At 34.6% G+C, this 14,767-nt stretch overlaps 1 protein-coding gene across 2 annotated transcripts; it reads right to left on the bottom strand.

Annotated features, from left to right (window-relative positions):
* Positions 1 to 488: 488 nt before the first annotated feature.
* Positions 489 to 14,408, bottom strand: LOC110030094 (putative rRNA methylase YtqB). 2 transcript variants are annotated; one of them, XM_020732659.1, is made up of 7 exons: positions 14,067 to 14,408; positions 13,925 to 13,988; positions 3,009 to 3,201; positions 2,406 to 2,479; positions 2,050 to 2,205; positions 1,170 to 1,417; positions 489 to 874 (listed from the first exon to the last, which is right to left on the bottom strand). In XM_020732659.1, the coding sequence occupies exons 1-6, from the start codon at positions 14,320 to 14,322 to the stop codon at positions 1,294 to 1,296; spliced, it is 867 nt and encodes a 288-aa protein (XP_020588318.1). In that variant the 5' UTR covers positions 14,323 to 14,408; the 3' UTR covers positions 489 to 874; positions 1,170 to 1,293. The 2 variants fall into 2 exon arrangements, with proteins under 2 accessions (XP_020588318.1, XP_020588319.1); XM_020732660.1 differs by having other exon boundaries at positions 489 to 836.
* Between the last annotated feature and the right edge of the window lie 359 nt (positions 14,409 to 14,767).

Genomic DNA, 14,767 nt, shown 5'->3' with positions numbered 1-14,767 from the left:
GTGTTCGGCTCGTTTACACCCCTATATGTGTACATACTAAATTGTTGTTGAGAAAAAAACATGCTTCAAGAAAAATTTGAACAGAATTCGAATATAGCTTGAGATTTTGTGCATGATTATAGCAAGTTACAAACAAGTTTCCAATAAAATTATGTTATTCCTCATGAAATTTGAAATTTAAGACCCAATATGCAAACAAGGTTTCAATAAAGTTTGAAACTCCAATTTAAGTTCATATTTTATTTGTTTATTAACGTAGAGTTTTCATTTAATCACTTTCATATAATAACCAATACCTATCAATGATGAATGCATTCAAAACTAAACAATCAATTGTAAAACATCAATAAACCTCCAACATATGATGTTGTAAATATCACACGAGCTCTGAGATGGTTGAAGAGAGAAGTTATGAGAAGAGGAATGTTCGAGCAGTTCCTCTGTTTGAAAGTTCCCGTTAATTATTAGTCAAGAATTATGACTCATATTTTAATAAAAAAAAAGGTGTTTTGGACTTAATATTTAATGAATCATGTGAAGCCAAATTTGACGTCCGAAGAAATGTTAGTAGTTCCAACCAATAAACTAAGGGTGCTTTTAGGGCAGCGGTGTGGTGTCACGCCATATTTTTTTGTGTTTGACAAACTGTGTTTTGCCTATTTTTTTTTGAAAATTGTAGTCTGACATTTTGAAAAAATGTTGTGATAGCCAACACAACTTTTTGAATAACTTCTTCTGCAACAACTTTACAAATGTTTATTCAAACAGCTGCAGCCGTTCCAAATAGACCCTAGGTATGTGCTCCCATAATTGCTTCAAGTTAGCTGTAGCCATGCCTTCACAGAAAAATATTGGCATACATGATCCTTCAACACTGAATTCATGTTGCAATATCAAAACCAACTAAAGTTCAAATAAATACGCATATATCTTTCAAAGAGAATGATCGTAAAATTCAACCACTATTCTACGAAGAATAGAAATTTCATTCATTGTTGCATGGCAAGCTGAACATTTTTAGTTTTGAAGATTAATTTGTATGCAATGGATATAAGAGTAGTTAGCAGGTCATTGGCAAGCCCAAAATAAGAAAATATAGAAGGGAAAAAACTGCTAGAGTAAAAAGCAGAGCCTTGTCAATTAAGTACAGGTATAATAAAATGGCTAACCTGCAGGAATCAGATATAGCACATGTTTAGATGTCGGAACCCTGCACTGAAAAAGAGTAGCAGTAAAAAGTGTTGAATGTCTTGCCTCCAAACAAGCATTTCAGTAATTATCTTGAACAGAAGACTATTTCCTGAATATGAAGATAAGAACTGGTCCACCTGGTTTATTTGCAGTTTCAAATTTGAAGCAATTCCAGCCCTCAACAGGCAGGCTGGATGCAAATGAAAGGACAGCTTCAAACTCTTCCCTATGGTGTGCAAAAAGAAAATTAAAAATAATTACAGTCATCCCATATTAATAAGAGAAGCTCCGCAAGTTATTTGAACAGATAGAAAAGCTGTGCATTGGCAGGCGGGCTAACAAGGCAAGGCACAGGGTAGAATAAACTTACGGGCAAATTAGGATCACTTTTTATTTTTTATTTTTATTTTATTTTGTTTATGTTTTGATTTAAAATAAAACATGCTTGATATGATATAACATTTTTAGCTATTTTCAAAAACGCACTAACTTTTAGATCTTTTGAGTGATTTTAAAAACAACCTAATTTCCTTTTAAAAAAATTAAGAAAAAATGTAAAAAAAGCTCTAAACAAACATATTTTTAAAAGAATAATAAATACAGAAAACAAAAAATAAAAGTGATTCCAAACCAGCCCTTAAATTGCTGCAGCGGCGATGTGGGCTAAGACAAAAGACATTTAACTACACTCAATGACTAGAAGAAGAATAATTGATTTCACTGAAAAAGGGAAATCTGGTTTTCTTAAGATCCTCTTTCTCATGCATATTTATTATAAATCAAGTAAATGTATTTATAAGCATAAAGTTTTTTTGAAGTAGCACCTGTCCGGAAATAAGTAGCGTAACAAGGACATACCTTCCACCAGGATGACCAACATAAGCTATAATGCTGATAAGTCCCCCAGGGGATATTATCCTACTTGCAGTTTGCAATGCAAATAATGTTGTATGTGGCTTTGTAATTATGGCCTTATCTCCCCCTGGAAGATATCCCAAATTGAATGCTATAAGCCTGAAGAAGAATAGGCAAAGATGTGCATGAATATTGTAAATTTGATTCCCGAGTTAAATCTCTGCTCAGAAATTTAGTGAAAGATTTGCTAATAACAATCCAACTATTTCCTTAGCATTGCGACAACTTTAATGGATAAGAAAACCATGACAAATAAAAGATTAATGGGGAATTTTAATGACGTGGAAAACTGTAATGACCTGATAGGGGTATCGTTTGATAAAATATCCTCCATCCTGCTGTGACATAGTAAAGACAGCTTAACCAGTTCCCTCTAAAACAAGCAAGATTGCATTATTAGCTTTGGTCAAGCGAAACTGGTAAAATTTGATGACAGTCATAGATATGTACATTGATTAAAGAACATCTAGCATGCACTCAAACAGAACCAAAGCAGAAAGATAGAAGATAGTAAGACAAAGCATATAAGTTAAGTAGCTTTGGCAAAATTGCATAACTACTTTAGAATGGAGAAACTAGACGGCGGCAACATATTAAAAGTAGGATTGCACGTTCATTGATTGAAGAGCATCCAGCATGCACTCAAACTGAACAAAAGCAGATTGATGGAAGATGGAACAATAATCATATAAGATTAGTAGCTTTCGCAATATTGCATTAGTAGCTTTGGACAAGTGCAATATATTATGTTCATAGATTGTAGAACATCCTACATGTACTCAAACTGAATTAACGCAGTAAATATGGCCACAGTCCTATATAGGTGCCATAATTTTGCTGGTCATAAACAACCGCTGAAAAAATGCGGTGCAGAGTTAAACAGCACTTGGATATCTAGGCACCTGTTCTTCAACAACAGACTCTCTCAGCAAATAATCAGTATTCTCTAATGCAGAATTCTGAATATCCAATCCATGAACACAACCCCTCCTTGAATCATCAGCTATCAGTTTAAGCAATGCCAGAGTATCATAGCCATTACCACAAGTAGCATCAACTACTCTATCACCTCCTCGAATGACATTCTTCCAGACTCTGAAACCACATCACCAAGGAGAAGAAAAGTAAACACCATAGACAGCACTCCGTAACACTTGGACAGTTCAAAATCTCAAAAGTTTAAAGAAATCAATTTAGAAAAAAGAACAGATGCATGCCTGTCAGCAAACGCAAGGTAAAACTAAATACATAAAGTAAATATATTGAACAAATTGAACTGGTTCAGGAGAAAATAACCATTCAAAGCTTGATATTACATGCTCCTAACTCAAACTTAAACCGCTGATTTCACTTAACAAGAGGACAAATCATTCTTAAATGCCTCACCTTTTCCCATTTCTTTTCCTTTTAGTTTTTGACAAATAATACACACTTACAGAGATTAGATTAATTAATTGTATTTAAGATTTGTGGAATTTGGAAAAGCTTATACTATAAATGCTGAAGTATCAAAAAGAGTTTGTAAACAAGAGGCACAACTGGAAATTCAGGATTTCACTTCTTTATACAAGCAAAAGGATAGATCAGAATATTCCATGTTTTATACTTTTCAGTAAGCGTTGGGGACATGGTGTAGCAAAAACTTTTTCTGAAGTGCTTATTCAAAAGTAAGTTTTCGTCAGTACACTGATTCCATGTTATGGAAAATAATGTTTCCAATTTAGGCAATTGCAAATAGTAGAGAGCTAGGATTTCTTAGTTAATGATGAAAAGAAAATTAAGCATTGCATATCCTCTTTGATGAGTAGATGCAAGGTAAAAGTAAAACAGAGTTCTTCATGAGAAATGGCATGCCAAATTCCAATGAAGGTGCCAATCACATGCTTCAAATATAAACTAAAAAATAAAAATGTACCAACTTGGCTGAGACTCGAACAAATCCTACTAATACCGCCACATGCTTCAAATATAAACTAAAAAATAAAAATGTTGGCTGAGACTCGATCAAATCCTACTAATACCGTATACAACTCAAAGATTGAAATTTACACATATAATCCCTATAGAAGAATTATGTGAATCACTATTCGGATTTTCTCATCCTAACAATTCCTTGTTTTTTAATTGAACGTTATACTACACAAAATATAGAAATACATTAACATGAGTCCTGGGAATCAATATACGAGTTATCATCTGTTGGAAAGTTTAATAATAAAGAAGAGTACAGAGTAGTGAAGTGAGACCCTGATAAATCAATTTGGGAAAGGGCTGGATGAATTATTACAGTGCATGCCTAATGACGACAGGACAACATTGATGGAAAATTAAATGGTCATATAGGATAGGCTATGAGAAGGTAGGTATGCAATGTTAGATAGAAAGACCATATTCTATGCTAAAATTGATTTTATTGTAGCATATGATATTGTAATAACAAACACATTTTAAGAAATAAAAATAATTAATTACTTTCAAAGGTGGAGCTACCAAATCAAAAATAAACTTCTTTATAGGACTACAGAAAACAAATTTCTTTCTGCAAAGTTGTAAGATGAATCCTTGAAAAAATTATATGCGTGAAATGAATAATTAGTTATGTACATTTATCATAGAAATGCAAAGCAAAAAAATATATATATATGTGAGAAATAAAGAGTAGAGAGGAAAACTAAAAGAAGAAGAGGTAAATCTTCTATCTAGCACAGTAAATCGATGCTATAGCAAACAAGGCAGCTTCAGCAGAATTTGGTATAATTAAGTGGCTAAAAATTGTGTTAATAAAGCTCTCCTGGTGACTGTCCATTTATTGATGAGGGTCGAGAGTCTCGAACACAACCAAATGAGCTACGAATGTAAAATGATACAAGCAAAAAAAATAAACAAGGCACATAGCATAAGTATATACTCTGGTTCGGACCAACAATCAGTCATATTACTTAGTAAAGTTGCTAATTCTTCTGATGGTACTCCTCAAGTAGCTTTGTGAGCTTGGGTGGCAATCTATGTTGAGGCGACGCAGTGAGTCCTGTGATAACCTTGGGCAAATTGCTTATGGGCTTAATGAAAATTCTCCGTTAGGTGGCAGCTGAGTCCGCCTTAAACTCGACTGATAAGTGCCTTGCACTTTAGTGGCAGGTCCGCCTTTTGTCTTCATTGGTGAGCTCTGTCTTCTTGGGATACGACTAGCAAATCCATCTTGAACCTGGCTAGCAGGTTCAACTTGAGACCGAACTGGCAAGTTTGTCTCCTATCACTTATTCGATCTATTAATAGAGTGTATATTTGATTTCTTGATTCTCTTATATCTTTGAAAGATAACTAGAAAAAAAGAAGACACAAGAGATTGATAGAAAATATGATTTTAAATATATGGGTCAATACTTAGCTCGTACTTCTGGACGAGTTCCATGCTTTCCTATGTTGAATTCATCGCTTTGCTTCCTTGTGAAAGGATAATTAACACAACAATTAATATTTAAGGTGCATGGAAAGTGTAGGCAAGAAATCTAAGACAAGTTAGCATAAAATTTTGTTCATAGATTTGCTATTTTTGTTGTTGTGTCCACATTACCATGGTTTGGCTTCTATAAAAGGTCTATATCACTTCACGGTCAGGAGTTTATAAAATCTCAGTTCCTTTATCTTCCTTCAACATTTGAGCTCTGCATTTTGCGTGAAATGAAAGTTTGAGAAAAAATCATGATATTTTCAAGGAAGCCACGATGGACATCAGAAAGGAATGAACGGCAAAGAACTCTAAAAGAAGAAAAAAATAAAGTTGAATTGGCTGAGGTGACTAAGAATATTGAGATATTTATCCCTGTTATTGAGACAACACTTACTATGGTCGTTATTGACAAGTCTCTTCAAGTGGAAGCTGCTTCAGAACAGGTCGCCAAGGGACCTATAGAGCCAGTGAATAAGAAAGAGTTTTTTGGTGATTTTATTGATGTGGCAATGTTTTTATTTTAAGGTGGTCACGACGGCTATGATCATTTCAGAGATGAAAGTTGCCCTAGAAGTGAATGGTCCAACCACTGAGATAATAGTGATCAAAAGTAAGTTATCTTCTGTTTGTGCTTGGGGAGTATTCTTTCTAGCTTAGCTCTTTTTCACTAACTGGCTCGTAGAGTATCTATAATTTAAAGACTGAAATTCTATATGATGAAAATGATCAAGCTGAAGTTGACCTTGAATTTGCTTTGATGAGTACATTGCAGAGTTTTTTGGCTCATGGCTTCATAATCAACTTGATGGTCCTTTCTCTAGCAATGGGAAATGAAAGTGCACATGCGGCAACCAAAGAGGACAAAGATGTTAACTTTTAGATGCATTTGGTGAGGCTTGAGAAGGTGACGTTATCATATTGCCTAGCTCCTCTCGTTGAGGGTCCTGAGAATAGACAACCTTTCCCACCCAGTGCTAAAGTGGAGCCCTAGTGCTGGCTGGGAGGTAAAATTTTCAAAAAGGTAACAGCAAAGCTTTTCCCTAGTGAGTTCTTAATACATAGAAGGAGATATTAGAGGGGGTGTGCACAGTGAAAAGCTGCCTAGGTGCAACAAACGAAGCTGTTAGTGACCTCAAGAAAAACTCCAATAGCTAAAAAGATTGAAGTTGCTCTCAGAAGAAGGGCCCTCAAGATTTTGAATCAAACTAGAGATATGTTTTTTATGCAGCACTAGGAGAGAAGCAAGCGCCTACCCATTTCTGTCCTTGTTACCCTGTTTTCACATTTTCTAAGTTGTTTCTTGGAAAAGATCCAAGGGGGGGTTTTGTTGACATTAAGGTTGTAAAAATATTTGTAATTGTAATATACTTGTATGCAGTGTAAGAAAATTCAAAGTCATTTTACTATATATGCAATGTAGTGTAAGTTTTTATTTGATGTTAGATGATATTCGATATTCACACTTGTTATAATATAGTCATACTTTTTATTTGTTTTCCTGGTTGCATTGTTTGTGAAGGAAAGCTGTTTTTACTTGATGTTATTTTAGAGTGTTAGTTGTGGTGAGCACATGCAAGTTGTGAGTTAGAGTATAGTCGACCAAAAAAGTCAACTTTCATGAAGTGAAGTAGAGATTCATTCTCTAATTATAAAAATGTTAGGTGAAGGGGACAAGGAGCTAAAGTCGCTTCTTCCTATTCCAAAAGAGTACTTGGTAAAGAGGTTTTTCCCTTCATAATAAATGTGATCATTTAAAAATAGAAAAATTCCTAAAATAACCTTGACTAGATGCTTGCAAGAATAAAATAATCCCGAACATCAATCGTAGTTGCTTTAGGGTCTGTTTGGGGCAGCTGCAGCTTATTGAATAATCTGCTGATAAGTTGATTAAAAATAATCTGCTAATAAGGTAGGTGCGGTGGCTAATAGAAATTTTTATTTTTTGGAAAAGTCATATCGTTGTCAGAATGCTGCCATCGTAGATAGGTGCGGTATAAAACGCTGCTTTCAGCGTTTTCAAAACGCATAAGCTGTCAAAACGCAGTTTACCCAAACAGTTCAGGTGCGTTTTCAAAACGTCACCGCACCAAATAAGCTGCCCCAAACGGACCCTTAGTCTGTTTGGCTCTCTCTGAAATCCAAAACTTCTCTCCCTAGAATCTTTCTTCTCATTTTCCTTTGTAGTCATTTTTTTTCCCTTATGGGAATGGTGATCATTTTGAAGAAATGAGTCAATCAATTCCAAGGGTTCAAGTATAAGGGTTTGTTTGGGGTGTCATTCATAAGGGCGAGCTTTATTCAAACCATCTACGTGTTCAATAAACTCGTTCCTAATGCCTCAAAGAGGATGAGTTCCTTAATTCCTTTGGTCATACGATTATATTGTTATGGAGATCAATTCTGTCTTGGCTTGCAGTTCCTACTATGCACAAATCTTATTGACACTCATCCACATTTTGTCAAATTCAATAACGAGCATACTCTCCTTTATTCTATGTTTACACAAGAGGTAATCCAAATGGAGTCTCAACATTTCTAGCAACTCTTCATAATCAAGGGATTCAAGGAAAAAAGCATCTCCTACCAATGAACAATAAATATTGTTCATCTTAGATAATACAATAAAGACCTCAAAGTAGAAATGCTATTTTGTTAAGTATTTTTGTACCTAGTAAATCAAGTCCAGGCTGACAACAATCTAATCCACCTCCATCTGATCTTTCTGAGGTCGAGGAGATGATTCTAGCAAATGTGAAGAAGATAGTGTAGAATACTTGGGCCTATCTGGCTCTTCATAACGTGAAAAGAAACTTGTCATGCAAGTTATCTTTTTATTCATCTTTTGATTTAAATTCATTTATTATTATTTTGGACGAGTTTGAATTTGTGATTTCTTTTCTTTTGTTTTTAGCAAACCCCAATGCGTATTTGATACAAGCTACCTTGAGATGGTGAAGTTCTTGGAGGAAAGGTTGAACAAGAAGAGAACATCATAACAAAGGGTGAGTTTCGCGGACCCAAAACCTAATGTCATCGATGTTGTCAAGTAGCAGATCAATAACTGCTAGTTGCTCATCAAAGGCAATTACTTCTTTGTTTAGGGAGAGAAGAGTTGCTAGAGGATGAGAGCTTCCTCTCCCATGACAGTTAATGCCTTGCCTTCTAAGAATGTCCCAGCATAAGAAACTCCAACGGCAGAACCTATGGAGGTTCATACAATGAGTACTGGGGTTGAAAGGCTAAACTCAAGTAGCCATTCATCATTAATATAATTGTAGTATTGACACACTCTATCTTAAAAAGCATTTCTGGGGCTCGCCTAGGGGTCGCCCCTTGGTGAGGTGTGAGCCAGTTTGCCCCAAGCTCATGAGGGGGATGCAATCCTCATTAGTCTTATGCACCAGAGCAACTTTTACGCCGGCAAGCTCAATTTGCGCCCCACCAGGGTGTACGCCCCACTATTGGGTTGAATACAAAGAAAAGCAAACCCTAATTTCCAAGACATACCCGAATCACGCCAAATCACGCGTCTCTCCCACAACAGAAGGTGATCCCGTTGCTTTCATCTTTGTCTTTCGCACGTAGTGTGACCAATAACAGCTAAAACTTGAGATCAATTGAGCATAAGTTTTTTTTTTTACTCAAACACGGTTACTTATTTTTATATGTTTTTACTTTTTATGGTGGATTTATGTTGATATCTTGAATATTTTAATCCTTGAAAACTTGTTTTGAAATTGAATGAGTACAAGTTCTTTTTATGTCTCTTAATAATTTGTTTTATTAAGCACAACTAATTCTCGCACCGTAACCTCTAAAATGCCCCGCCCAATGCTTATGCCTTTTAAAATATTGTTGACGACCAGTATAGCTTAGAAAAGAACATAAAAAAAGCACGTGATCATTTGCATCAAGGGGCAGAAAGTGATTGAACCCACTATAAAGGTTGGGGAAGTACCCCAACGAGCTAATAAAGATAACATGTGAGTTTGATGAGTCAAATACAAGATGAAAATATCACAACATTGAGCTTTTTCATCCTAAAGATAGTCTAAATGCGTATAATCTTGGTTGGGCATCACTTGAGGTCACTTCAAGAGAAGATTGACCTTACTTTTCAATCTAATCTTCATCTAGTGGTGATGAGGTCTATGGTCTTGCACTAGCAACATTTGCTCAACTTTATAGGCTATTACAATGATCAATTTTAAATAATAAGAGAATAACATGGGTGAGATTTATTTCAGCAACAAAGCATTGGTAACTTGAATTCAACAAGGGTGAAGGCCGATAAGGTGTCGACAATTAAAATTAAAAAAAAACGAGAATTAAAATGGAGGCATAAAAATGTTGAGTTTAAATTTGAGGAGATCTCTAAACTAAGGGGCCAAGAGAAAAAGATGGGTGAAGAGCTCGAAGTCGCTTGTCTAGAACAAGCCAACCTGAAGACCTTTACAAAGTTTTTAATTCGTCCACAATGCCCAAGTATATTTCAAGCCAAACTCGACGACCTTTAATGGATAGCCAATTTTGTTTAGATAAATTGATTGAAAATGAGTTCGTCCTCCTGCTTATGTGAACATAAAGGCTTCTACACCACAACTAAGTCAACTATGTGGGACAAAAGGAAGCTATGCTTCATTTGTTTGTTTATTATTTTATTTTCTTTTTGTTTGTTTCTATAAAGAGCGAATGTTATGGAATAAAAAAAACACTTCTTTTTTATTATCTCTTCTGTTTTTTCCCCCCTTTTTGTGATGCTATTGAGCTGAGTTCATAAATTGAGCATATATAAAATTAATGCCCTTCAAGCCAAATGAGAGATCTAAGATGCTTGAGTAGACTCTTAGCCCGTGAAAAAATCATAGACACTTTGGCTATTTTTCGGGCTGGCTTTGTAAATAAACTAGACAAATCTTTGAGCTTAGTGTTATTATCATTAGTGCGAGAGCCAACTCTTCGAGCTTCTTAAGCTAGTATGTTCTTTGCATTGATCAAACTTTCTGTTTTTTATGAGTTGGCATTGAGCTAAATATGATCTTTTCATCAGCATGGCGGCTCTTTCAACCATTAACTCTTGCTTTAATTTTATTTTTTTAGGCATGTCATCATTTTTAATGAGTCTCACCTTTTGCGGTAATGATTATTTAGACTTTAGACTCACTCTAAAATAAGCTCTTGTGCTACTCATAGCAAATCTTATCGCGCATGGAAGATTCAAACTATATGCCTTGGACCTGCCCAAAGGGGATATGTAAGGGGGAAGGATTTGAATGCTTGATATTTGAGAAGTGTGTTCCAAGCAACTTCTTCAAGATGATGCATAATACTACGTGAAAACAAATACAAGTCATAAGTCATCCATGAGACTTTGTCATTAATATCTTTTATCTTCTATTTTAATTTTTTTATGAGAGACAAATAAGGACTTTGTTTCTTCAATTCGTTAGATTCACTTTTTTACATGAATTGCAACTCAAGGAGAAAAAAAGGCAACCTCATTCAACTCAATTAATCCTTCTTGGAGGTTATGGTTACCCATTGAGGAGTAGCTAGGTTACAATTAAGAAATGAGTTTTTGCTAATATCAACCAAAAGTTCTAACTTTCGAATTGATCGACTTTTAATTGTTAGGTGAATATTTGGAACCAAGTCATTGTGCGGTTCTTATTGACTTGTTACTCAATTCAAACTCATACTATAAGACAAGTTCTCCAAATGTTAATTAATCAACATGGTGACTTTATTGAAATTATTTATTTTTATTTTAGGGTTTAATTCAATAGCAAATAAAGCATTAGGATTTATTGAATAGCTATTATTCCTATAATATAACTCAAGGCTAGAAAGAAGGTGACCTCGTCGGCTTGAAAAATTCCTTTCCTAGGGGTCGAATATCTCCTTTAGGGGTAATCATCATAGTTATTTAACTTAGACCAAGATTTTATAGTTTTCAATCCCTAAATTGATAAGGTTCACTTTTGCTAGTAGAATTCTAAACTTAGGAATATAATTTTTCTAACACTGGCCAAGAGTTTCAACCTTGAAGTTTGGCCAACCTAGGTCTAAGGCATTTTAGCAATAATCCTTATATACTTTTAATTTATCTTTTTCATGTTGAAATCATTCCTTTGTGGCAAATTCCATCTATATTTTTGGTGGGACAAGTTTTTGAATTTTCTTGAGAACACATCTTAAATATGAGCTCATTGTAATGAGCAAATCATGTGAAAAAATTTATTTGTGAGTGCGCCTTTTTCCTTTAGGAAATAAAAAACATTATTCAATGAATACAAAGAATGAAAATAAATTCTAAGAAAAAAAATGGCATGAGATTTTCCCTGCTCTTTGACAATTCTAAGAAAAAAACATTATTATAGGGTAATCATTTCCTGCACAAGTCAGTAACCAATATGCTCCTAAGCTTTCCAACTCTTTGACAATATATGACCTATCCCAGTCATCCACAGTTACCGAGTGTTGTTTGGCGAGCTATTGAGTTAACTTTCGTAGGTACAAAATTTATTTTCTTAGGCATATGAGTTATAAAATTTAGCCATCTTCTTTTAGCTTCCTTTTGCTTCACTGCCGATAGAATCCTGAGTTCATCTAATAAGTCCAGCACCATATTCAGCCTTTTCTTATTTGATTCTCTACATTCATCAAATTCATGTTCCAACTACCTATAAGCACTTGTGACTCTTCGGCTACGTAAAGTAGGCTCCATAGAGCGGAGTGTCTCGACTCTATGTGATAATATGAAAGGTGTTTGTCCAAGTCCAATAATAGTCATCATTAATCAGCCAGACTATAAGGTGTATGCTCGTGCACGTGCTGTTCAAACAAAAAAGAGGTAAATAAAATATTATTCCCAAATGAATCAAACTTAAAACTTTATTAAGCTAATTACTAAAATGTATCAAAATTTTATCCAAAAATAAAACCTTTTTGAAAGAAGTACTTTCATCTAAAATCAATATTACACAATTATAACTTTTTGTTTGTTTTCAAATGATGACAAAGCCTTTGAATTTATGATTTACCAATAGTAAATCTATGTAGTTTTTGTGCATGAAATTTATCTAAGGTATGTTGTTAATCAAGAGTCTAATTATCTTCTAATCTCTATCGATAACTAGAAAACCTAGTCACTTTTAAAAATTATGTATAATCCTATACTAAGTAATTTTAAGTTATTGCACGCAAGATATCTCTTATATTATTGCAATTTCACAAATACTACATGCTTATATCTTGAAAACATTTGCTTCACTCTAATTATTCCTTTAGGACTCTTCTGATATCTCTGGATCGCACTAATTTTTTAAAAGTGGCATTAAAAAAAGAACAATTGTCAAATAAAGCTGTGGCAGTGCTCTGAAAGGTAGAAAATGAGAAAATTGCTTCAAACATACCTTTAATAGTGGTTTGAAAGGTTATTAAACCAAATAAATGTACATTTAAAGAGTAATAGAAGTTAAATGCTATTGAAGGTCATTAGTAAGGTAATTTTTTTTTATGAATTATATAATAAGCTAGCTATTAATTAAGCAAAGACAAAAGAATATATTGAAAAATATTAAAGAAAAACATCTAAAATGGCCACCAACTATAAGTGGGGAGCTATTTCAGTTATAAATATAAACAAAAGTCCAAGTTAATTATTAGACTTATAAAATAAAAGCCAAAATAATCATGTCATTAAAAGTAACTAATGTTGACATTAAAATTACAGAATAACGTTAAAAATGAGGGTGTTTTAGGGAATTGTAACTTAAAATTTTTATAAAATACAATGAATATTATTTTAAATTTGCAAGATTTTGTCAAAATAATAATAATAACTGCTAAATAATTTATAAACATTTCTATAGTCATCATGGGTTACCCTAGCCATCAAAACTATGAGAGTTCCTAGACTGCTCAATTAGAGCTTGCTGAAGGTTTACAAAGTTTAATCCTTAAAAAGGACTCATTTCCATGTTCATGAGGATTAAAAAATGGATTCCACACCTATTTATAAGGACTAAATAATAACCATCAATTTTTTAAAAAAAGAAAAATTAAATGGGGTCTACTGAAATACATCCTTGTTGTGATGAACGGCGGAGATCGAACACCATATGGAATAATTTTTCTAGTGGGTCATTCCTATGCTTCTAACATGAGCAATATAATGAAATCAATCAGCCAGTGGATGCAGGAGGATTCCTTAAAACACAAAATCTGTCTTCTATGATTTTCGTTTGACTTCTCCTTAGAACTTAATTCCAACACAACAGGCATAAAATTAGAATTTTTCAATTCAAGCAAAATACTACTACTGTAGTTAGGCTTCCGCTATGTTTTGAGGTGGCCAAAACCTACGAATGAGCTACATCAGTCGCCTTCCTTCTTCCATCCATAAAACCCAATAAAGCATCCTCAGCTCCTGAATCGAACACCAAAAATCAAGTCAGATTATAAAAAATTCAAATCTGATTAAGATATTAACAGCGCAGCAACATACCAGAGATTGGGAATTTGTTGGCCAAGAACTCCAACGAAGGGCCTTCCTCTCCGTTTGAACTGCCCCCAGATCCTCCGGCAGCGGACGCAACAAAGCGACATCCAACGGGGAATCTCTGTAGAAGTGAAACGCGAGCGGAACGGAAAGAGGGTGTACTTTTCAGGGATGGCCAAACAAAAAGGTTTAAGATCAGAGGTTGGGCTTCTGTGAAGAACTTGGGGACGAGGGAAGAAGATCGCAAGACTACCATTCCCATAAGAACCAATGATTTCGCATCATGGAAAACTAATGGTCAGCTCACGGGTGTAAACGAGCCCAGCTTGAGCCAGCCTATCGTTTGAAATTTTTATTGCTCCAACAAGGGCTGTCTAAGCTGCTCGTTATTCGTGAACGATTTGTTTTCGACTCCTTAACAAGTTCGTGTTCAGCTCATTCACTAATTTTATGAGCCTAACACGAATAAAGATTTGTCGTTCTTGTTCGATACTCTTTGGCTCAAAATGCTACTCATAGTTTATATATATATATAAAGAATTGTCTGAGGTTCTTATATGAGCCCCGGTCATTCCCGATGCGCCTAACAATTCGAATATCACACCCTTCACCGGGGGTATCGAACCCCAGCCCAGAAGAGACTGATAACTGACAAGCATATACCCGACCAACTTATCTGAAAACCCGGTGCATATATATATATCAGC

This window comes from Phalaenopsis equestris, unplaced genomic scaffold (assembly GCF_001263595.1).
Source record: "Phalaenopsis equestris unplaced genomic scaffold, ASM126359v1 Scaffold000654, whole genome shotgun sequence".
NCBI classification, from domain to species: Eukaryota; Viridiplantae; Streptophyta; class Magnoliopsida; order Asparagales; family Orchidaceae; genus Phalaenopsis; species Phalaenopsis equestris.
This window is presented reverse-complemented; position numbering and strand designations above follow the sequence as displayed.

Coding starts and splice junctions, on each gene's coding strand:
- LOC110030094 (XM_020732659.1), bottom strand. CDS start 14,322: ATGGGAATGGTAGTCTTGCGATCTTCTTCCCTCGTCCCCAAGTTCTTC. Junction 3,202..13,924: donor GCGACTGATGTAGCTCATTC/GTAGGTTTTGGC, acceptor ATGTGGTTTCAG/AGTCTGGAAGAATGTCATTC. Junction 2,480..3,008: donor AGTCTGTTGTTGAAGAACAG/GTGCCTAGATAT, acceptor TGCTTGTTTTAG/AGGGAACTGGTTAAGCTGTC.